The 24,751-nt window shown below is 39.5% G+C and overlaps 1 protein-coding gene across 13 annotated transcripts in view; it reads right to left on the reverse strand.

The window, feature by feature from the left end:
• The window catches only part of CEP192 (centrosomal protein 192), a 182,988-nt gene that overhangs the window by 84,120 nt on the left and 74,117 nt on the right, over positions 1–24,751 (reverse strand). For all 13 annotated transcript variants that reach the window (XM_063699366.1, XM_019014173.3, XM_055368391.2 and 10 more), the window contains 11 exons: positions 21,492–21,617; positions 21,211–21,354; positions 21,026–21,089; positions 20,462–20,601; positions 20,272–20,364; positions 19,597–19,715; positions 18,238–18,411; positions 16,602–16,692; positions 16,262–16,438; positions 2,154–2,414; positions 1,785–1,900 (listed from right to left, as the gene is read on the reverse strand). In XM_063699366.1, the coding sequence (XP_063555436.1) occupies positions 1,785–1,900; positions 2,154–2,414; positions 16,262–16,438; positions 16,602–16,692; positions 18,238–18,411; positions 19,597–19,715; positions 20,272–20,364; positions 20,462–20,601; positions 21,026–21,089; positions 21,211–21,354; positions 21,492–21,617 (1,505 nt within the window). The remainder of the gene's footprint in view (positions 1–1,784; positions 1,901–2,153; positions 2,415–16,261; positions 16,439–16,601; positions 16,693–18,237; positions 18,412–19,596; positions 19,716–20,271; positions 20,365–20,461; positions 20,602–21,025; positions 21,090–21,210; positions 21,355–21,491; positions 21,618–24,751) is intronic.

A 24,751-nucleotide genomic window follows, 5' to 3' on the forward strand; every position in this document is an offset into this window, starting at 1 on the left:
GTTTAAAAGTGACGTTATATATAAAATAACTTTAATTAGATTTTCACTAATGCATTTGGCAAATCCCACTAATACTGATATATTAGTACACAGACCTTACACCTAAAAGAAAAACCTGTTTTGGAAGTTCTCTCAAAAATTACACATGGTAGTAAAATTATCAGTTTCAGTTAAATATTAACATCAAACAAGAATTCCCTAAAAGAAGAGTAAAATTAGATTCTTTTCAGGTCCTACATTTTCATTATTTGTGATAATTTGGTTACAGCTAGAAATTTGTCTCAGAACACAAAAGAACATGCTAAAAATGGAAACATTTGAAGGGGAATACCTAAATTACCATATAACTATGTTTATCTGGTTCCTTCCAGAGAATCTGAGGTGAGAAAACTGAAATGTAAATTTCTCTATAATACTCAGATGTCCACAAAAAAAATCTCACTACTGTTAATTTTATGGCAAAGAGTTTGAAAACAATATGCTGACTTCTATATCCCAATTGAGAGAAAAAAAAACATCAGAATACCTCATAATGCGATTTCTCCAAATGTCAGTTTCTATTTCCAAAATAATTAAGAAACAAAACCAGGTTCAAAGGCAAGCTTTTTATTTGGTCTGTTCTAACATCATGTAGCAAGTCGCCATTAAATTCCCTCTTGTAAAACATTCCAATGACCCTCAACAAATTAAAAACAAAACAATTTCCCAAATTCTGTATTAGAATAAAACACAGTCAAGCACAAAGGGCCGGAAGGAGACAGGTGTATTCCTCCACACCCCCTTTCTAATTATTTTTTATTAGCAGATGACACACCATGAGCTGCACTCATCCTATGTTTAGGTCCTTTAATCTAGGAAGCTACACTTTACAATAAGAGAATTCATATCTTTAAATCACGCCTAAACCTAAATCAACATCCTAAATTTTCCAACAGTTCAGCATATCAAACTATGTTTAAATTATTTATGTATGTATGTATTTATTTATTTATGAGAGAGGTCTGGCTCTGTCACCAAGGCTGGAGTGCAATCATAGCTCACTGCAGCCTTGAACTCCTGGGATTGTGATCTTCCCACCTCAGCCTCCAAAGTAGTGAGGACTACAGGTGCACACCACCACACCCAACTAAATTTTCTATTTCTTTTCTAGAGACAAGGTCTCATTATGTTGCCCAAGCTGGTCTTGAACTCCTGGCCTCAAGCAGTCCTCCCACCTCAGCCTCCCAAAGTGCTGGGCATGAGCCACGCAGCCCGCCCTATATTTAAATTAGATATATCAGATTTTATAGTAGTTCATACTTTTTAAGTATCTACAAGTTAAACATCTTACACATTTCGAACATTCAACTTGATCCTTTCAAATAATTCACAGCATGCCCAGAAATATTACTAACTAGTCATCTGTGTTTATACAATATAATCATTCAGTAGTTCTTAAATCTTTTATAAAACTGACACTGTCACTTAACATGTCATCAAGAGTACATTACGGAAATGGTCCTATTATGAAGTATGATGCACCTACTGAGTAAGGGAAGAGTGGCACAATACATTCATCTAGAAAAGAAGGCACATTCTAAGGAAATACAGGAGATGAATTTCCTATGGGTATTTTTTCCTCACATTGTGGTAGCTCATCACCCACATAAATTCTACCGAGATTTTTCATCTACCAGTTCACTAATAAATAGTGAAATATTCTAAAAATTCCAAATCCCAAGCCACAGAAGCCTTCATTATTTCTACTGAATGGTTCCCAACATTGTGTAAGATAAGTAATCTACCTGCGATACTGCTGTCTTGAAATTTCGTCTCCACCAAATAAGTATACAGTTGATAGTTCTGTTGCAGTTTTATTATTGATTCCTCTGTCTGATGGATTATATATTAAAGTAACATTCTGATGCCAAGAAAAAAAAATCAGGAGTAAATATTAAATATTTTTAAGTAATTTCAATCTGATTCAACAATCTTATGAGCCTAAAAATTTGACACAGACACAAGTGCATATGCATGGCATTTCCAAGATCACATAAGTACTTCTACTCCTACATTATTTTCAAGTATTATTTTAGCTTTTGGCTTTAAAATACATAATTATTAATAATTTTAAAATGAGTTGATGTTTTTAGCACAGAAACTTTTGTACTTACTTCTTGTGTTCTTTCCTTGAGTATAAATTTATCTGGAAAAATCCTCAATACTTTAGGATCCACCAAAACTTTTTTCTGAGAATCCTTAAAACCTACTGCTTTAACAAAAGCTGCTCGGGAGCCAGTGTTGCGGACAGAAAAAACAATTTTACTTTCTTTGCCAGGTACTAAGCCATTCACTGTTACCATGTAACTGTCAGATAATTTTTTAACGCCTTCCAAAATAAGATTGCTTGTTCCTCCATATCCAGACAAAGGTATCTAAAAAAGATATACATATCCAAAATTATTTTAATGTTAAGCAGAAAGCGAAACACTGAATTACAGTGAGAAGAAAATTCAGAAAGATTTAATACAATTAAAAATTTAAATGTTTGTGTACTTTGGGTAGTAGTTCCCCATTTCCAGTCCAGCAGTATATTCAAGACTTTGTCTTAAGGAAAAAACAAACCAAAGAGCTGCAAAAGTATCTGGCTTCTGATATGCTAAGAATTAACTATTTCAAAAGTCAAGCTTAGATGACACAGGAATAATACAAAGATTAGTACAGATATGCTTGATTAAGAAGTTTATAGAGTAAAATATTCAAATATTTTTAATTTACTTTGAAATGCACTAAAAAGATGAACTGGTGGCTGGCAAGGTGGCCAAATAGGAACAGCTCCTGTCTGCAGCTCCTAGCAAGATCAATACTGAAGGCGGGTGATTTCTGCATTTCCAACTGAGGTACCCAGCTCATCTCACTGGGACTGGTTAGAGAGTGGATGCAGCCCATGGAGGGTGAGCCGAAGCAGGGTGGGGCGTCGCCTTACCTGGGAAGCGCAAGGGGTTGGATGCCCTCTCTCACCACTCCTATTCAACATAGTATTGGAACTTTTGGCCAAGGCAATCAGGCAAGACAAAGAAATAAAGCGTCTTCAAATAGGAAGAGAGGAAGTCAAATTGTCTCTCTTTGCAGGTGACATGATTGTATATTTAGAAAACCCCATTGTCTCAGTCCAAAATCTCCTTAATCTGATAAGCAACTGCAGCAGTCTCAGGACACAAAGTCAATGTGTGAAAATCACAAGCATTCCTATACACCAATAATAGACAAACATGGCCAAATCATGAGTAAACTCCCATTCACAATTGCTACAAAGAGAATAAAAAACCTAGGAATACAAGTTACAAGGGAAGTGAATGACCTCTTCAAAGAGAACTACAAACCACTGCTCAAAGAAGTAAGAGAAGACACAAAGAAATGGAAAAACATTCCATGGTCATGGATAGGAAGACTCAATATCGAGAAAATGGCCATACTACCCAAAGTAATTTATAGATTCAATGCTGCTCCCATCAAGCTACCATTGACTTTCTTCACAGAATTAGAAAAAAAAAAACTACTTTAAAGTTCATATGGAACCAAAAAAGAGCCCGTATAGCCAAGACAATCCTAGGAAAAATGAACAAAGCTGGAGGCATCACGCCACCTGACTTCAAACTATACTACAAGGTTACAGTAACCAAAACAGCATGGTCCTGATACCAAAACAGAAAGACAGACAAATGGAACAGAACAGAGGGCTCAAAAATACCACCACACATCTACAACCATCTGATCTTTGACAAACCTGACAAAACAAGAAATGGGGAAAGGATTCCCTATTTAATAAATGGTGTTGGGAAAACTGGCTAGCCATATGCAGAAAACTGAAACTGGAGCCCTTCCTTACAACTTATACAAAAATTAACTCAAGATGGATTAAAGACTTAAACGTAAGACATAAAACCATTAAAACTCTGGAAGAAAACCTAGGCAATACCATTCAGGACACAGGCATGGGCAAAGACTTCATGACTAAACACCAAAAGCAATGGCAACAAAAGCCAAAATTCACAAATGGGATCTAATTAAACTAAAGAGCTTCTGCACAGCAAAAGAAACTATCAGAGTGAATAGGTAACCTATAGAATAGGAGAACATTTTTGCAATCTATCCATCTGACAGAGGGCTGATATCCAGAATCTACAAACAACTTGAACAAATTTACAAGAAAAAAACAACCCCATCAAAAAGTGGGCAAAGGATATGAACAGACACTTCTCAAAAGAAGACATTTATGCAGCCAACAAACATGTGAAAAAAAGCTCATCATTACTGGTTATTAGAGAAATGCAAATCGACCAGGCACGGTGGCTCGCACCTGTAATCCCAGCACTTTGGGAGGCAAAGGTGGGCAGATCACGAGATCAGGAGATCAAGACCATCCTGGCTAACATGGTGAAACCCCTTTTCTACTAAAAAAAAAAAAAAAAAAAAAAAAAAAAAAAAACCCCCAAAAATTAGCTGGGTGTGGTGGCATGCGCTTGTAGTCTCAGCTACTTGGGAGGCTCAGAGGCAGGACAATCGCTTGAACCCAGGAGGCAGAGGTTGCAGTGAGCTGAGATTGTGCCACTGCACTCCAGCCTGGGCAACAGAGCAAGACTCTGTCTCAAAAAAAAAAGCAAATCAAAACCACAATGAGATACCATCTCATGCGTTAGAATGGAGATCATTAGAGACTCCGTTTCAAGATGGCTGAATAGGAACAGCTCCAGTCTGCAGCTCCCAGCGTGACTGACACAGAAGATGGTGATTTCTGGATTTCCAACTGACGTACCTGGTTCATCTCACTGGGACTGGTTGGACAGTGGGTGCAGCCCACGGAGGGTGAGTTGAAGCAGGGCGGGGCATTGCCTCACCCGAGAAGCACAAGGGGTTGGGGGATTTCCCTTTCCTAGCCAAGGGAAGCCGTGACAGACTGTACCTGGAAAATCGGGACAATCCTGCCCAAATACTGTGCTTTTCCAACACTCTTAGCAAACAGCACACCAGGAGATTTTATCCCACGCGTGGCTTGGCAGGTCCCACGCCCACAGAGCCTTGCTCACTGCTAGCACAGCAGTCTGAGATCCACCTGTAAGGCAGTAGCCTGACAGGGGGAGGGGCATCCACCATTGCTGAGGCTTGAGTAGGTAAACAAAGCAGCCAGGGAAGCTCAAACTGGGTGGAGCCCACCGCAGCTCTGCAATGCCTACAACCTCCATAGAGCCCACCTCTAGGGGCAGGGCATAGCTGAACAAAAGGCAGCAGAAACTTCTCCAGACTTAAACGTCCCTGTCTGACAGCTCTGAAGAGAGCAGTGGTTCTCCCAGCATGATGTTTGAGCTCTGAGAACAGACGGACTGCCTCCTCAAGTGGGTCCCTGACCCCCATGTAGCCTAGCTGGGAGACACCTCCCAGCAGGGGCCGAATGACACCTCATACAGGCTGGTGCCCCTCTGGGACAAAGCTGCCAGAGGAAGGATCAGGCAGCAATATTTGCCTTTCTGCAGCCTCCGCTGGTGATACCCAGGCAAACAGGATCTGGAGTGTACCTCCAGCAAACTCCAACAGACCTGCAGCTGAGGGACCTGACTCTTAGAAGGTAAACTAACAAACAGAAAGGAATAGCATCAACATCAACAAAAAGGACATCCACACCAAAACCCCATCTGTAGGTCACCAGCATCAAAGACCAAAGGTAGATAAAACCACAAAGATGGGGAGAAACCAGAGCAGAAAAGCTGAAAATTCTAAAAACCAGAGCACCTCTTCCCTTCCAAAAGATCGCAGCTCCTCACCAGCAACAGAACAAAGCCGGATGGACAATGACTTTGATGAGCTGACAGCAGCAGGCTTCAGAAGGTCGGTAATAACAAACTTCTCCGAGCTAAAGGAGAATGTTCGAACCCATCGCAAGGAAGCTAAAAACTTTGAAAAAAGATTAGACGAATGGCTAACTAGAATAAACATCACAGAGAAGACCACAAATGACCTGACGGAGCTGAAAAACATGGCACAAGAACTACGTGATGCATGCACAAGCTTCAATAGCCAAGTCGATCAACTGGATGAAAGGATATCAGTGACTGAAGATCAAATGAATGAAATAAAGCAAGAAGAGAAGTTTAGAAAAAAAAGCAAAAAGAAACAAAGCCTCCAAGAAATATGGGACTATGTGAAACCATCAAATCTACATCTGATTGGTGTACCTGAAAGTGACAGGAAGAATGGAACCAAGTTGGAAAACACTCTGCAGGATATTATCCAGGAGAACTTCCCCACCTAGCAAGGCAGGCCAACATTCAAATTCAGAAAATACAGAGAACACCACAAAGATACTCCTCGAGAAGAGCAACCCGAAGGCACATAATTGTCAGATTCACCAAGGTTGGAATGAGGAAAAAATGTTAAGGGCAGCCAGAGACAAAGGTCGGGTTACCCACAAAGGGAAGCACATCAGACTAACAGCTGATCTCTCGGCAGAAACTCTACAAGCCAGAAGAGAGTGGTGGCCAATATTCAACATATTAACGGAAAGAATTTTCAACCCAGAATTTCATATCAAGCCAAACTAAGCTTCATAAATGAAGGAGAAATAAAATCCTTTACAGACAAGCAAACACTGAGAGATTTTGTCACCACCAGGCCTGCCTTACAAGAGCTCCTGAAGGAAGCACTAAACATGGAAAGGAACAACTGGTACTAGCCACTGCAAAAACATGCCAAATTGTAAAGACCATCAAGGCTAGGAAGAAACTACATCAACTACCGGGCAAAATAACCAGCTAACATCATAATGACAGGATCAAATTCACACATAACAATATTAACCTTAAATGTAAATGGATTAAATGCCCCAATTAAAAGACACAGACTGGCAAATTGGATAAAGAGTCAAGAACCATCAGTGTGCTCTATTCAGGAGACCCATCTCACATGCAGAGACACACATAGGCTCAAAATAAAGGGATGAAGGAAGATCTACCAAGCAAAAGGAAAGCAAAAAAAAAAAAAAAAAAAAAAAAGCAGGGGTTGCAATCCTAGTCTCTGATAAAACAGACTTTAAACGAACAAAGATCAAAAGAGACCAAGAAAGCCATCATATAATCATAAGAGATCAATTCAACGAGAAGAGCTAACTATCCTAAATATATATGCATCTAATACAGGAGCACCCAGATTCATAAAGCAAGTCCTCAGAGAACTACAAAGAGACTTAGACTCCCAAACAATAATAATCGGAGACTTTAACACCCCACTGTCAATATTAGACACATCAACAAGGCAGAAGGTTAACAAGGATATCCAGGATTTGAACTCAGCTCTGCACCAAGAGGACCTAATAGACATCTACAGAACTCTCCACCCCAAATCAACAGAATATACATTCTTCTCAGCACCACATCACACTTATTCCAAAACTGACCACATAGTTGGAAGTAAAACACTCCTCAGCAAATGTAAAAGAACAGAAATCACAACAAACTGTCTCTCACACCACAGTGCAATCAAGTTAGAACTCGGGATTAAGAAACTCACTCAAAACCGCACAACTACATGGAAACTGAACAACCTGCTCCTGAATGACTACTGGGTAAATAACAAAATGAAGGCAGAAATAAAGATGTTCTTTGAAACCAATGAGAACAAAGACACAACGTACCAGAATCTCTGGGACACATTAAAATCAGTGTGTAGAGGGAAATTTATAGCACTAAATGCCCACCCTAACATCACAATTAAAAGAACTAGAGGAGCAAGAGCAAACACATTCAAAAGCTAGCAGAAGGCAAGAAATACTGAAGATCAGAGCAGAACTGAAGGAGATAGAGACACAAAAAAACCTTCAAAAAAATCAATGAATCCAGGAGCTGGTTTTTTGAAAAGATCAACAAAATTGATAGACTGCTAGCAAGACTAACAAAGAAGAAAAGAGAGAAGAATCAAATAGATGCAATAAACAATGGTAAAGGGGATATCACCACTGATCCCACAGAAATACAAACTACCACCGAGAATAATATAAACACCTCTACACAAATAAACTAGAAAATCTAGAAGAAATGGTAAATTCCTGGACACATACATCCTCCCAAGACTAAACCAGGAAGAAGTTGAATCTCTAAATAGACCAATAACAGGCTCTAAAATTGAGGCAATAATAGCCTACCAACCAAAAAAATTCCAGGACCAGACAGATTCACAGCTGAATTCTACCAGAGGTACAAAGAGGAGCTGGTACCATTTCTTCTGAAACTATTCCAATCAATAGAAAAAAAGAGAATCCTCCCTAACTCATTTTTTATGAGGCCAGCATCATCCTGATACCAAAGCCTGGCAAAGACACAACAAAAAAAGAGAATTTTAATCCAATATCTCTGATGAACATCGATGGGAAAATCTTCAATAAAATACTGGCAAAACAAATCCAGCAGCACATCAAAAAGCTTATCCACCATGATCAAGCTGGCTTCATCCCTGGAATGCAAGGCTGGTTCAACATATGCAAATCAATAAATGTAATCCATCACACAAACAGAACCAACGACAAAAATCACATAATTATCTCAAGAGATGCAGAAAAGGCCTTTGACAAAATTCAACAGCCCTTCATGCTAAAAACTCTCAATAAACTAGGTATTGATGGAATATATGTCAAAATAATAAGAGCTATTTATGACAAACCCACAGCCAATATCATAGTGAATGGGCAAAAACTGGAAGCATTCCCTTTGAAAACTGGCACAAGACAGGGATGCCCTCTCTCACCACTTCTATTCAACATAGTGGTGGAAGTTCTGGCCAGGGCAATCAGGCAAGAGAAAGAAATAAAGGGTATTCAATTAGGAAAAGAGGAAGTCAAATTGTCCCTGTTTGCAGATGACATGATTGAATATCTAGAAAACCCCATCGTCTCAGCCCAAAATCTCCTTAAGCTGATAAGCAACTTCAGCAAAGTCTCAGGATACAAAATCAATGTGCAAAAATCACAAGCATTCCTATACGCCAATAACAGACAAACAGACAGCCAAATCATGAGTGAACTCCCATTCACAATTGCTACAAAAAGAATGAAATATCTAGGAATCCAACTTACAAGGGATGTGAAGGAACTCTTCAAGGAGAACTACAAACCACTGCTCAGCGAAATAAAAGAGAACACAAACAAATGGAAGAACATTCCATGCTCATGGATAGGAAGAATCAATATCGTGAAAATGGCCATACTGCCCAAGGTAATTTAGAGATTCAGTGCCATCCCCATCAAGCTACCAATGACTTTCTTCACAGAATTGGAAAAAACTAGTTTAAAGTTCATATGGAACCAAAAAAAGAGACTGCACTGCCAAGACAATCCTAAGCAAAAAGAACAAAGCTGGAGGCATCATGCTACCTGACTTCAAACTATACTACAAGCCTACAGTAACCAAAACAGCATGGTACTGGTACCAAAACAGATATACAGACCAGTGGAACAGAACAGAGGCCTCAGAAATAACACCACACATCTACAACCATCTGATCTCTGACAAACCTGACAAAAAAAGAAATGGGGAAAGGATTCCCTATTTAATAAATGGTGCTGGGAAAACTGGCTAGCCATATGTAGAAAGCTGAAACTGGATCCCTTCCTTACACCTTATTCAAAAATTAATTCAAGATGGATTAAAGACTTAAATGTTAGACCTAAAACCATAAAAACCCTAGAAGAAAACCTAGGCAATACCATTTAGGACATAGGCATGGGCAAGGACTTCATGACTAAAACAGCAAAAGCAATGGCAACAAAAGCCGAAATAGACAAATGGGATCAAATTAAACTAAAGAGCTTCTGCACAGCGAAAGAAATTACCATCAGAGTGAACAGGCAACCTACAGAATGGGAGAAAATTTTTTAATCTACCCATCTGTCAAAGGGCTAATATCCAGAATCTACAAAGAACTTGAACAAATTTACAAGAAAAAAACAACCCCATCAAAAAGTGGGCAAAGGATATGAACAGACACTTCTCAAAAGAAGACATTTATGCAGCCAACAAACACATGAAAAAATGCTCATCATCACTGGTCATCACAGAAATGCAAATCAAAACCACAATGAGATACCATCTTACACCAGTCAGAATGGTGATCATTAAAAAGTCAGGAAACAACAGGTGCTGGAGAGGATGTGGAGAAATAGGAACACTTTTACACTGTTGGTGGGACTGTAAACTAGTTCAATCATTGTGGAAGACAGTGTGGCAATTCCTCAAGGATCTAGAATTAGAAATACATTTGACCCAGCAATCCCATTACTGGGTATATACCCAAAGGATTATAATTCATGCTACTATAAAGACACATGCACACATGTTTATTGCGGCACTATTCACAATAGCAAAGACTTGGAACCAACCCAAATGTCCGTCAGTGATAGACTGGATTAAGAAAATGTGGCATATATACACCATGGAATACTATGCAGCCATAATAAAGGATGAGTTCATGTCCTTTGCAGGAAGATGGATGAAGCTGGAAACCATCATTCTCAGCAAACTATCACAAGGTCAGAAAACCAAACACCGCATGTTCTCACTCACAGGTGGGAATTGAACAATGAGAACACTTGGACACTGGGCGGGGAACATCACACATGGGGGCCTGTTGTGGGATGGGGGGCAGGGGAAGGGATAGCATTAGGAGATATACCTAATGTAAATGACGAGTTAATGGGTGCAGTAAACCAACAAGGCACATGTATACATATGTAACAAACCTGCACGTTGTGAACATGTACCCTACAACTTAAAGTATAACAACGACAACAACAAAAGAATGGCGATCATTAAAAAGTCAGGAAACAACAGATGCTGGAGAGGATGTGGAGAAATAGGAACGCTTTTACACTGTTGGTGGGAGTGTAAATTAGTTCAACCATTGTGGAAGACAGTGTGGCGATTCCTCAAGGATCTAGAACTAGAAATATCATTTGACCCAGCAATCCCATTACTTGGTATATACCCAAAGGATTATAAATCATGCTGCTATAAAGACACATGCACACGTATGTTTATTGCGGCACTGTTCACAATAGCAAAGACTTGGAACCAATCCAAATGCCCATCAATGATAGACTGGATAAAGAAAATGTGGCACATATACACCATGGAATACTATACAGCCATAAAAAAGGATAAGTTCATGTCCTTTGCAGGGACATGGATGAAGCTAGAAACCATTCTCAGCAAACTAACACAGGAACAGAAAACCAGACGCCACATGTTCTCACTCATAAATGGGAGTTGAACAATAAGAACACATGGACACAGGGAAGGGAACATAACACACTGGGGCCTGTCAGGGGTGGGGGACTAGGGGAGGAATAGCATTAGGAGAAATACCTAATGTAGATGACGGGTAGATGTGTGCAGCAAACCACCATGGCACGTGTATACCTGTGTAACAAACCTGTAGGTTCTGCACACGTATCCCAGAACTTAAAGTATAATAAAAATTAATTAATTAATTAAAAAAAGATGAGCTGATGGATGGATATGTGGGAGAAGAAATATAGCAAAATGTTAACTATAGAATCTAAGTGATAGTGTATGTAACTGTTTACTGTATAATCCTTTCAACTTCTCAGTAATTCTGAACCTTTTCATAATAAAATGTTTTTGGGGAAAACTGTATTTATAATCCTCTTAGTGTGCAGTCTAGCCAGTGTCAGAGACAAGCATGCAAAAGGGACTAAGCTAAAGATAAGAACTCAAACAACTTTTCAAGGACAGACACATTGTCAACGGAGGAAGCAGCACACTAGAGTCAGGCTTGGGGATCCATCTGCTGCTGCTTCCACAGGGCTCAACCCTTGCAGGAAGCAAGCCGTCACAGAATACATCCCATAAATTCAAATGTAAGGAAAATATTCACCCTGCTGGAAACTTTCCATACTCTTTGAAATGCACACCTTTAAAAATTATCTTTCATTCCTAATTACATGTCGAGTATCCCTTATTCAAAGTGCTTGGGACAAGAGGTGTTCCAGATTTGGGAATATCTGCATTATACTGGCTGAACATCCCTAATTCAAAAATCCAAAATCCAAAATGCTCCAAAGAGCATTTCCTTTGAGCATCATGTTGGCACTCAAAAAGTTTCTGATTCTGGAGCATTGTGGAGTTTGAATTTTCAGATTAGGGATACTCAATCTGTACTAAAATAGGTTGCAAATACTTCCTTGCAAACTTGAAACCATCATAACTTATTCCGAGTTGTTATGTACTTAACTAAAATAACATTTTGAAAAAGTAGTTTCAGGCACCTCATCAGTTTGTACTGTCTTGACTTTTAGTACAAGTAAACAGCATTTCAGGCTTGGCACAGTGGCTCACGCCCGTAATCTCAGCACTTTTCGAGGCCAAGGCAGGCGGATTACTTGAGGTCAGGAGTTTGAGACAAGCTTGGCCAACTGACACAATCCCATCTCTACTAAAAATACAAAAATTAGCCGGGCGTGGTGACGGGTGCCTGTAATCCCAGCTACTCGAGACGCTGAGGCAGGAGAATCGCTTGAACCTGGGAAGCGGAAGTTGCAGTGAGCCGAGATCACGCCACTGCACTCCAGGCTGGGCGACAGAGTGAGATGATGTCTCAAAATAAATAAATAAATAAACAGCATTTAAAAGGGTTTCAGATTGGAAGCTCCTACAAATCCTCCCTCACTCAAAGTGACCTCTGGTAGTTTCAACAGCAAAAATGTTTCTAATTTTTCTTTTTCCATAGAAACGTACGAGTAAATTTTATCAATGAAACTAAATAGCAAAAAACAAGGGAAAAGGTACCTTTGAAAACACTCACTATAAGTATTCTGCCTATATTTTCAAAGCCTAAGAAATCACAAATTACTACAGAGTAACAAGGTTAAGAAAAAAGAATGATTGGCCGGGTACGTGGCTCACGCCTGTAATCCCAGCACTTTGGGAGGCTGAGGCTGGTGGATCACAAGGTCAAGAGATCAAGACCATCCTGACCAACAATCCCATCTCTACTAAAAACACAAAAATCAGCTGGGTGTGGTGGCACGCGCCTGTAGTCCCAGCTACTCGGGAAGCTGAGGCAAGAGAACTGCTTGAACCTGGGGGGCAGAGGTTGTAGTGAGCCGAGGTGCCACTGCACTCCTGCCTGGCGATGGAGCAAGACTCCGTCTCAAAAAAAAGAAAAAAAAAGAAAAAAGAATGATTAAATGAAACAAATCTAACACCGTAAATCCACAGATTAAACAGGAAAAACTATTGCTCCTAACCTCAGTGCTACTGAAATGTTGAGCTGTATGATTCTTTGTGGTGGGAACTGTCTTGGGCTTTCTCGGATGTTCAGCAGCCTCCCTGGCTTCTACCCAGTTGGTGCCAGTAGCACTCTTGTCCTGCCCCCAGTTATGACAAACAAAAAATAACTCCAGACTCTGCCAATGTCCCCTGGGGGTAACACAAGCTCTGGTTGAGAACCACTGCTCCAGATGACAATACACAGAGCTGTTATTAGCACCCTAGAGACTGCACAATACATAAACGTGGGCTCTGCATTCACCCAGACTGAATTTGAACCTTGTGTCTACCACTGACCAGCAAGTAAGATGCACGATCACGGCCACGCATCTCTCTCAGCCTCAGTTTACACATGTGCAAAATGGCAAGAGTAGTAGTATCTCGAATGGTTGTTTTGAAGATAAAAATGTGACAATCCACCATCTTAGTCTGTTTGTGTTGCTATAACAGTAACTATAGACTGGGTAATTCATAAAGAACAGAAATTTATTCTTCACAGTTCTGGAGGCTGGAAGTCCAAGATCAAGGTGCTGGTTTCTGGTGAGGGCTGCTCTCTGCTTCTTTTTGTTTGAGATGGAGTCCCGCTCTGTCACCAGGCTGGAGTGCAGTGGCGCAATCTTGGCTCACTGCAACCTCCGCCTCCCGGGTTCAAGCGATTCTCCTGCCTCAGCCTCCCGAGTAGCTGGGACTACAGGTGTGCGCCACCATGCCCAGCTAATTTTTTATGTTTAGTAGAGATGGGGTTTCACCATGTTGGTCAGGATAGTCTTGATCTCTTGACCTTGTGATCCACCTGCCTCGGCCTCCCAAAGTGCTGGGATTACAGGCATGAGCCATCGCACCCAGCCAGGCTGCTCTCTGCTTCTAAGATCTCACCTTGAATCCTGCGTGTTCCAGAGGGAAGAAATGCTGTGTCCTCGCATGGCAGAAGGCAGAAGGGCAAAAAGGCCAAACTCCCTCCCTCAGGCCTTTTTATAACAGCACTAATCCATTCCCGAGGGCAGAGCCTCATGACCTAAACACCTCCCAAAGGGATCCATCTCCCAACACTGTTGTACTGCAGAGTAAGTTTCCAATACAGAAATTTGGGAGACACATTCAGATTACAGCATCCACTTAGTGATTGAGGGTAGTGCCCAGAATACAATCAACATGGAATAATCAATACATTTTTATTGCAGTCCTATCATGCTTTATGGTATTCAAAACACAGATCATTTCATTTGTTCCTCACAACCAAATTGGCAAGTTGGGACAGCAAGTAGCTTCTGATGAGATGAGAGAGGTAAGTAACAGAGACAGGGCTGGCTCCCTGGGTTCTCCTGTCATGTTAACAGCTCTTCTGCCACTCTGCAGGCTACTTTATCTTTACAAAGGCACAGCAATGTTAATACTCTGAGTCTTCTTGTGAAATAATAGCCATATTTATCCATAGCCCACAGGAAAACCCCATCCAGCCCACCTCTGTGAGAGGACAGGGCAGCCATCTATATGGGTAGGAATCCCACCAGGATCCGATTTGTCTTCAAAGGATGTCAAACCCCTGCTTGGTTGATTATTAAATCAAAGGGTTCTGCCCTAAATCACCAGAGACTTACTAGAGATTCTTCCTTGAGAACAACCTCAAAATCATGGCTAGTAAACCTAAACAAATCAGAATATATTCAAGAAGTCTGAAAAATACAGCCCATGTAGTCCTCTCCACAAACCAAGCATCATCCTCACACAAAATCAGATCGTCAGAGAGCTTAAAGGCTCTGGCAGTGTCTCCTGGGTGCACATGGAAGGACGCCAGTTTTTAAAATGACACTAACATCTTTAAACAGCTTTGCCCACCCCATCTCATGGGGCCAATCAAGTGACCCCACAGGACACAGAGCTCAAGCTCCAGTGTCAAAGCTGTATTTGTCATACATACCTAATTCTAAAAACTTTTAGATATTGTTAATCTTGTAATTTATCACATCCCCTCTTTAACACTAGGATATAGAACCAAAATTTGAGCCCCAGCCCCACTGCCAAACACCTGTGCAGTTAGTTATAAGGCATGCACAACCATGTAGCTGGAGTTTCTTCCAACTGCCTTGCCGTTGCTTCCTTTCCTCTATGATTTATCACTTTTATCTCTAATTGCTTTGAATGTGTCTATACAAATGGCTTCAAATCCTTTTTACATATTATGCTGGCAATTAAAAAGCATAAAAACTCTTGTCTTGGAGCTGGCAAATTCAGTCAATGGGTATTTGGTATGCTCTAAACGGTGATGTCCCCCTGCAAATTCACATGTTGAAACCTAGTCCCCAATGTGACAGTACTAAGAGGTGGGGCCTTTGGGGAAGTGATTAAGCCATGAGGGCTCCAGCCCCATGCACGGGCTTGGTGCCTTTATAAAAGAGACTGGAGGCAGCACTCTCATCCTTCTCACCATGTGTGGGGACAAAAAGGCAGAGGGCAACCCTCACCAGACACCGCATCTGCTGGTGCTCTGATCTTGGGCTTCCCAACCTCCAGAACTGTGAGCAATAAATTTCTGTTGTTTATTATAAATTACTCAGTGGTATTTAGTTATAGCCGACTGAATAGACAAAGACAGTATTTTTGCTGATAATTGAGAAAATAAAATTTAATGGGAAAGTTAATATCTTAAACAGCTCCACATGGATTTACCCAAAGATGTGTTCCTAAAAAGCTGGGTACATTTTAAAATCTCCAAATTAAAATGAAACTTAAAAGCGTTAGAAAGACTAATACTTATAGGAATACTACGCTGGCTGCTATTATAACTTGCCAATTCTACAAAGCATATAAATTACTCCCTAACTTGTTTGTAAGTCTAGATAATTACATATTTTCACTTATAAAAGGCAGACTGTATAATTTACAACATTAAACCAATAGTTATAAAATGGCATAAACTCCAGGGGAAGGGAAAGGCAATAAAATGATCTTACTGTGAACTTAATCCCTGGTTGTGATCGATTTCCAAGTTGTTTGATTTCTAGTCTAGCCAACATACAAGACAATCGAGTAGGTGCAAATAATACAGAGATGAAAATGTCTTCCTTTGGGTGAATTCTGATCTCACAGTTACTGGTCAATCGCTGTTCTGAACCAAAAGTGTTCTGAAGCTACAATTTAAAAACAGTTAACTGCATAAAACAAAGCAGTAGCACAAATAAAACATACCATTAACACAGATTCTTAAAAGCTAAATAACACAAAAAGGTCTGCATATGCAAGTGTTCCAGACCCAGTCAGAAGACATAACAAGAATCCACGTACTCTACGAACCTGAAAGCAGTCCTGATCTTGTCCTCTAATAAGCAGTCGTAAATGTTGAGTTGTAGATGCAGAATTATTTCTTAAAGCTAGTTTCTGAAACCTAAAAACAATTAGACATTTTAAATATGGTTTTTCTCCATGGATATTGCTATCATTATAAGAATGAAGCCAATTAAAACCAACCACAATGTCTAGAGATGGACTAACTATATGAGCCATTTCAGTAGCCTGGAATTGTCTCCCCACAGTCCTAGGCTCTACGTTTCTGAAATTGTAGGCTCAAGACTCACCTTATAGAGGCTTTTTGGTTTAATCTCTCTCCAGTTATAGCTCTGCAGCTGACCTTATTATTTATACTATGTGTATAGGTATTATCTGTCATATAAAACATCAATCAATGAAAATCCAGGTGAAGAAATTCATCGAGTCATTAAGTCAGTATCACACCTACCTGGAATACCTAGCTCAACCAAGCGAGCTTTCAGGGAAACAAGAGGTCCTAGGCTAAGAGGCTCATTTGTACAAAGTAGTCTTTTACACAGTATATTGAATTAACTCTACTTTTAAAGAAGCTACAATGCAAAAGAATGGACATAAAATAGCACCTGACTGATAAAAACACTTCAATTGTGGAAACTATGTGAATGCTGTCTTCATTGGAGAACAGAGAATACATGAGTAAATCTCTGTTTTACTCAAATTTGGGGAAGATCAGCAGCTAATAAATCAGCAGCTGAGGTCTACGTCTCATCCACCTTGTGTTAAGAGAAACGCAGACAACTTTGGCTATTGACATCTCCAGGAAAAGCCTTCCACAGGTACAATGACTGGGGAAGAATTACCTGAAAGAAACATTATTTTGTAAAGTTTTCATTCTCATGTATTTATTTTATAATTTGTAAAGCACTGTGGTTATCATTTTCAAGTATAGAGTTAGTTATCAGGTGGGATGGGAGAGGCTAGGTTTCCATAGAGTCATATCATCAGTTAAATGTACTCAAAAGTCAAGAACAAGCCAGTTATTGCTTGAGTGAAGTGTAACTGTTTCTGCCATAGGCTTCTGAGAGATGTTTCTTCCAGAGATACTTTTAAAGATAAACCTGTACAATACAGGGAGTCTCAAAAAAAAACAACAACAAACAATTTTACAGTAAATACTACCTCCCATTTCCTAAGGTACCCCTCTCCCTTCGGTGCTCCATTCGGTGTGGTCAGGAAGTATGACACCCAAGTCTGGTGCATTAAAAACACTTTCATGGGTTTTGCTAAAACCATGTGGTTGTTGACTGAGAAATTTAGATCATTTAGAAGAATGGATGTACTGCATATTCTCTATGCAGCTCTCCATAAATCTCTCTCTCAGCTGGCTTTTGAAAAATACAGAGTGGCAGTGAATTTAAGGGGATACTCCCTCCTCAGCAGTAACTGTATTGTTGGTCATGTGTCAGGTGCTCTTTGCAGGACTGGAATATATGTTAAAGAAAAGCTGAATCAGGACACGTGCCCATCTAGGAGGTTTTTCCAGTTCTGCACAATTGAGCCTGAAGAGTGTCTATTATGACAAAATTTTCCTGCAAACATTAATTTGTAGTCTGCTCCAAAATATGTATAAATAGTGGACGATTTGTCAGTCTTTGACACTTACTGTATTCTACCAAGAGGGACTCCTCCCCAAGCCAGAAATTGTTTATTGGACAAAATCGATGGAATATCTAAGCAAGGTCCAGGTGACAGAGGTTTACTTCCTGAAGAAATGACTTCGCCTTTTAACACTACTTCATACTGAGGTCCAAATGGCTGCACAAATATTTTCAAGATCCTAAGAAAGAAAGAATTCTAAGTCGAAGGTCCTGTATTCAATTCTTTTCGCAACTATTTCCTATATGTTTCCATTGTCCAAAAGACTGAACTGGGTGCTGGGGATACGATGATATTCCCACCCTTAGAGCTTGTGCTGCAGAGAATACAGACAAGAAGAGAGATGATCACAATGGCATCTGCACGGGGGGGTGTGAGAAGCCATCGTGCTTTGGGAATGCTATTTATGAGACATTTGGGAGGAGTGGAGGAAAGTCTCCCAGAAGGCGCCAGCCCAGGGAGGTTGAGGGCAAGCATTCCAGGCAGAGGCATTCACACTGGTGCAGGCCTGACTCTCCTCTTCTGTAAGGTCACAAGAACAGACTGAGCACATGATAAAGTGTTCTATAACCCAGGCAGGGGGATAAGCCATGTGTGTCTCAGAGGAGAGTGTACTTTAAGCTAGGGTTACACAAGCAAGCTCAGTACTCACGACAGTGGGGCTCTGACTCTAAGTTGATATTCACTTATGATTTGGGTGCCAAGAAGTCATGGGCTTGGAGAAGAAATGGAGAAAGATATCTTAATAGCTGACAAGGTCAACTAATAGTTTCAGGAGAAAAAGTGAGAAACATCAAATTGATCTTTTATTATTTACTTTTGTCAGAATATACTTGAAAATAGTAATTTATTCATTTCGATTCAGCTGGTTTAAAAGAAGATTTTTAGTCAAAAAAAGAGAAGACAATCTGAACCTAAATGAAAGGAGATTAAACAGAGTCACACCATGTATTAGGTAAGAAATATATGGACTTTGTCATTCAGGCTGTGGAATTTTGAAGCACATGTGAGTGGCTGTTTTGAGAGACAAGTAAAACTCTGTCATTAAAACTTTTTTTTTTTTTTTGAGACGGACTCTCTGTCGCCCAGCCTGGAGTGCAGAGGTGTGATCTTGGCTCACTGCAACCTCCGCCTCCTGGGTTCAAGCGACTCTCCTGCCTCAGCCTCCCAAGTAGCTGAAACTACAGGTGCACACTACCAAGCCCTGCTAATTTTTGTATTTTTAGTAGAGACAGGATTTCGCCATGTTGCCCAAGCTGGTCTCCAACTCCTGACCTCAGGTAATCCACCCACCTCGGCCTCCCAAAGTGCTGGGATTACAGGCATGAGCCACTGTGCCCGGTCCATTATAACATTTTTATATTACCTTTCCTCGCAGGCTTCAGGATCCTTTGGAGTAAATGAAACAATAACCTCATATTCTTCTCCAGGTTTAAGGAATAGATTCTTTGGATCCACTGAAAAGTGACTTCCTTGTTCTGGGACCTAAATATAGTTACATAATCATAATTGAATGCCGACTTACAAAAACGCAGTTTTCGCTCAGTGGCTCCTGCCTTACGTGCATTTCTCATTTACCAGGACAGGTTGTTTGTCCCCTTCTTGTCTGTCATGGTCTCAACTTGTCCTATTCTCTTGGAAAGGATATTTCTTTCTCTTCTACAACAAACCTTATCTTCCACCTCACCCGTAATTTTGGATCACTAACCCCCTCTCACTCACCCTCAGGTCTCAGAAATGATGTCAACGTGTGCGGATCATTCTTCACCAACTCTAACCAAAGGGTGACATGCATGTTTTTCAGGAACTAATCTAAGAACTTGGTTCTCATATTCAAGACACTGAACTTTAAACTTAAAAAGCACCACAGCATATATTTTATGCTATATAACACCCAGTTTTTAAAAACTCTCAGCGATTCTTTCATCTGAGGTTCAGGGCACTCTGTTGGGCCAGGAAGAGCACAACAGCCTGCAGAAAGCAAGGAGCTCTCACAGTCTGAGGAAAGACTATCTTATGGCACTCTCATGGAAGTGCATACCTTGATATCCAAATAAACTTCAATGTTCCCAGCATTTTTCAAAGGTAAGTGCTGCTTTCTTGAGGAAGCCACTTTGGCCAAGAAATGCATCGTCTGGAGGATGGGGCAAGACAGACATTTCAACGAACTGTCACAAAGTGAAATCAGCATGAATGAAAGCAGTAACGGCAGAAAGGAGGACTGAGGCTACCTGCAAGTCCCTGGGAGCGTGGATCCTAGCTATTCCTGCTCTTGCTCGGAGACTCACACTTCTAAGAACGGGCGTAGGGTTTGGGCTGTCAACTTCGATATCAACTTTTGCCGAGAATTCTTCTGCTGAGTCCAGAATCTCTAAAAAAAAGTTCATTCTTTTAGCTTGGAGACCAGAGAGTTATTTAATTCTAAATGCCATCAGCAGTCCCACACAGTGCCCTTAGGGGCAATAAGAAAATTTAGGCAAGCAGATTTTTTAAAGAGTTAAAAGAATAGAAATGAGTGAAGAGAAAGGTGGAAAAAGAAAGAAAACATCCAACTGGTAAATGTGATAAGATCAATTAACAGAAAATATTCTAAAAGGTTTTCAGTGCTATCTGCAGGAGTTACCCACACTTACACAGGATTGACCCAAAACAGCATGCCATCTGCCTCAATTTCAAAAAAACATAAAATAGTTGACAGATTTCGAAGTACTGACATTTATTGACAAAGGAAATACATCTCAAGTTTGTATCTAGCTACAGATTAAAGCAATTCCCACACAGTGTAAACACGATACCTGAAGAGCTGACCTGTTTCTTTGGACTATGGAAAAGAACCCAAATCATCAGAAATTCTGGATCCTATAAAATTAAAAGAAAAATTTGTCTTAATGTAAACTGGTATTAAGATTACTATCTTAATGAAAGAAAAGAGGTTTAGAAGCTTAATTTCCTCTTTAATTCTAAGCCAGTTCTCTCCCACCTGTCCATCATAACTAGCAGGCATCATGTGGTTGACCACAGAAGGGGCTGCTAGCCGAGTGACCACATCAGCGCAAGGAGCAACTTCCACAGGAGCTCGGACGGGTTCCTTGGAAAACGTGAAACAGCGCCAGGCTACAGCGTTCTGTTCAGAAATACAAGAATCAGTTCAGTAAAGCCAACAGTGTAATGCTAAGTTTGCTAACAAAATCCTTAAAAAAATGTACTTTCATAAGATCAGTGCATTCTGTAAATGGTTTCTTACTGTATGTTCATACTTACAGCATTAATAATCAGTCTAACTGGCACAGTGGCATGCGTTCGGTTTATCAGTTTTAGTGGGAGGGCTTTCCAGCCTCCATAAGTCAAGTCACCAAAATCAAGAACGTCTTTCTTTTCTGTTTCTACCTAATTACCAAAAAAAGGGAATGATTTATGAAAAGCAATATATTAATAGCACAACATGTATGTTCATATCACTGCCATTTCTAGCCACAAATTATGAGTCAGCAGTAAGTAAAACTTACCTACATTTTCCCAGGCTATTTAACAATTGCTTAATTTCTACAAAAATAAATGTTAAATTCTTCTTTTGAGGTAGTCTACGTACCCAAATATACTACAAAATTCAGCTGCTGTTACTTTGAAAAGACTGTATCTTAAGATGAACTGATAATTTTATAAAATTATAGACCCCTTTTCAATGAGTTCTATTATTAGAATAATAACTTCTCAATTCCTTTTAAAAAGATCATGAATATCTTGGCATTTTCAGATTTAATCTGCAAATGTTAAAATGGTATCAAAACAGACATATCAAAAGTTTAAAACAAGTGCCTATGATCATGACAGACTCACTTCCCTAAATGCGGGAAACCAACCAAACTCAGACCCCTCACACACCCACATGTGAAAATGTTTGACAGTACAGGAACCCCCACCGGATATCAAAACTCGTGGATGTCCCTGATAGGAAATGTCATAGTATTTGCATATAGCCTAGGCACATCCTCCTGTATACTTCAAACCATCTCTAGATTACTAATAGTACCTAATATAATGTAAATGCTATGTAAATAGCCATTATACTTTATTGTTAGAGAATAATAACAAGAAAAAAATGTCTGTACATGTTCAATACAGATGCAACTACCCCTTTTATTATTCTGAATATTTCTGATCCAAGGTTAGTAAAACACAAGAATGCAGAACCCACAGATACAGAAGACAGACTGTATTATACACACGCACACACACACACACACACACACACACACACACACACACACACAGACGTGCTCACATTTTGTTTTGCTCTAGCCAAACACAAAATAAGTAGAGATCAAAGGCAGACCAGTAAGTAGGAGCTGATTTCCATGGTGGCCCAGAAAGGTCTGGGTTCCAGACTTGCCCTCAAGGTGGTAGAGCTTTTAATACGTTCCAGAGAACAGAAGATGTGACTTCAAGCTTGTTGTGAGCAGGGTGAGGCTCGAATGGAATTTGAAATCTGCATATAAAGCCCAGAAACTCAAAGGAATGAACTGAAAAAACTGTCCACATGTCTATGGAGTCAACAAGGAACCTGTCCAGAGAGGGGTGGCATAGAAGATTATTTGCAAGAACATGAAAGCCTACGCCTAGGCCACATGGGACATGGGAGCCCCAAGCTGAAAAAAATCACAAAGGCTTTTAACACCTCAAACATTTCTGCAAAAGTACTCTCAAGGGACGCTTCCAAAGACTAGGACACATCATTGGATTCCTAAAGCAAAAAGCAGCCTCAATGAATGTGAACTCGCATTAAAAATTTTTAAATATCAAAAAATCAGAAGCCACTAGAAGAAAATCAGGAAGACTCAGCAAAAGTAACTAGTAGAAGCGTTAGTAACCCAAGAACTAGAAACATGAAATAAACTTTGAAGTAAATTCACTTTAAATGTAGATAACAGAGTCCGTAACAAAGGGAAAAGCAAGAGATTCATGAAGCAATGGTTAGCAAAAAGATGTATAAATAGCTTGATAAATCTGTTAACAATGTTAATGTTGGGACTGTAAAAACTGTTTAGAACTAAAACATTAGTCAAAGGTAATATGGAAGGAAAAGATGAGCATTTAAATGAGATGCTGTCTTCGTCTTGTTGAAGGAGTTTGCTTTAGTTAGACATCTCATTATTGAAGTTACATATTCATGTTGAAAGTAAACTATTTGAGTGAGTTCAGATGGTAACATGGCATTTTGAATATTGACTTCCTTTCTTGCAGGCTTGATTTGCCTGGTGACCGAATTACTAGTGACTAGTTTACTAACTAGGCCATTCAAGGACGTCGAGTTAACATAAAAGAAACATGTCACCTAAATGCACTTGATGGTGTTGAAATGTTCATCTTAAACTGTGTGATGAAATTAGTTCTAGAGAAGACACCAGGCCAACCCTGTAGTACCCCCAGTTTGTTGCAGAATCTCATGTTTTGGATGTTATATAAGAGTCCTATTTGCCCCAGTTAATTTAACTTTTTTCTGCCTGTCTTGTGGACTGGCTGGCTCTTTTAGAACTCTGTCCAAAGAGTGCATGGAATATAACTTGTAAAGCCTCCCACAACTGCCAGTATGTATGTGTGTGTTTAAACCAAATCTCAAAAGCTTACAATAGAGCTGCATAGGAATAGTATTGATTAAAGAATCACAATTGTACACATGAGCATAACTTACGGATTCTAGTTTAGTTCTTTTGTAACTGCAGACTATATTTTTGCTGTTGTTATATTAGAATAATTTTTAAATGTCATCTTGAAATAGAAATATGTATTTTAAGCACTCATGGAAAAAATGAACAATTTTTAAATGTGTGTTATTTTCTCCCTAAGAACTGTAAACATTAAACTAAACAAATTACCTATAATGGAAGTGATTAATGACCTCTGAGCAAGTTGGTTTGGCTGGAGAGCATACACAAACTTTTATATACCACAGAATGCTATTACACTTGGGAAATTATCTTGTCTAACCTCAATTTACATCCCATGGTGATAACATGGTATATGTACTGCTATTAAAGTAAGTGACCATGTTTAAAAAAAAAAAACAACAACTATTAGAACTGATTAAAAAACTTTCAGTAAAATTACAGAATACAAAATTAACATACAAAAGTCAGTAGCATTTCTATATGCCAACACTGAACTATGTGAAAAAGAAATTTAAAAAGTAATCCCATTTACAATACCACACATAGAATTAAATACCTAGGAATTAACTTAATCAAAGAAGTAAAAGACCTCTATAATGAAAACCATAAAACACTGATGAAGGAAATTGAAAAGGACACAAAAAAATAGAAAAACATTCCGTGTTTACAGACTGGAACAATCAACATTGTTAAAACGTCCATACTACCTCACAGAAATAGAAAAACAAAATCCTAAAATTTACATGGAACCACAAAAGACCTAGAATAGACAAGCTATCCCAAGCAAAAAGAATAAAACTGGAGGAATCACATTACCTAACTTCAAATTATACTACAGAGCCACAGTAACCAAAA

This window comes from Gorilla gorilla, chromosome 17 (assembly GCF_029281585.2).
Source record: "Gorilla gorilla gorilla isolate KB3781 chromosome 17, NHGRI_mGorGor1-v2.1_pri, whole genome shotgun sequence".
Taxonomy (NCBI): domain Eukaryota; kingdom Metazoa; phylum Chordata; class Mammalia; order Primates; family Hominidae; genus Gorilla; species Gorilla gorilla.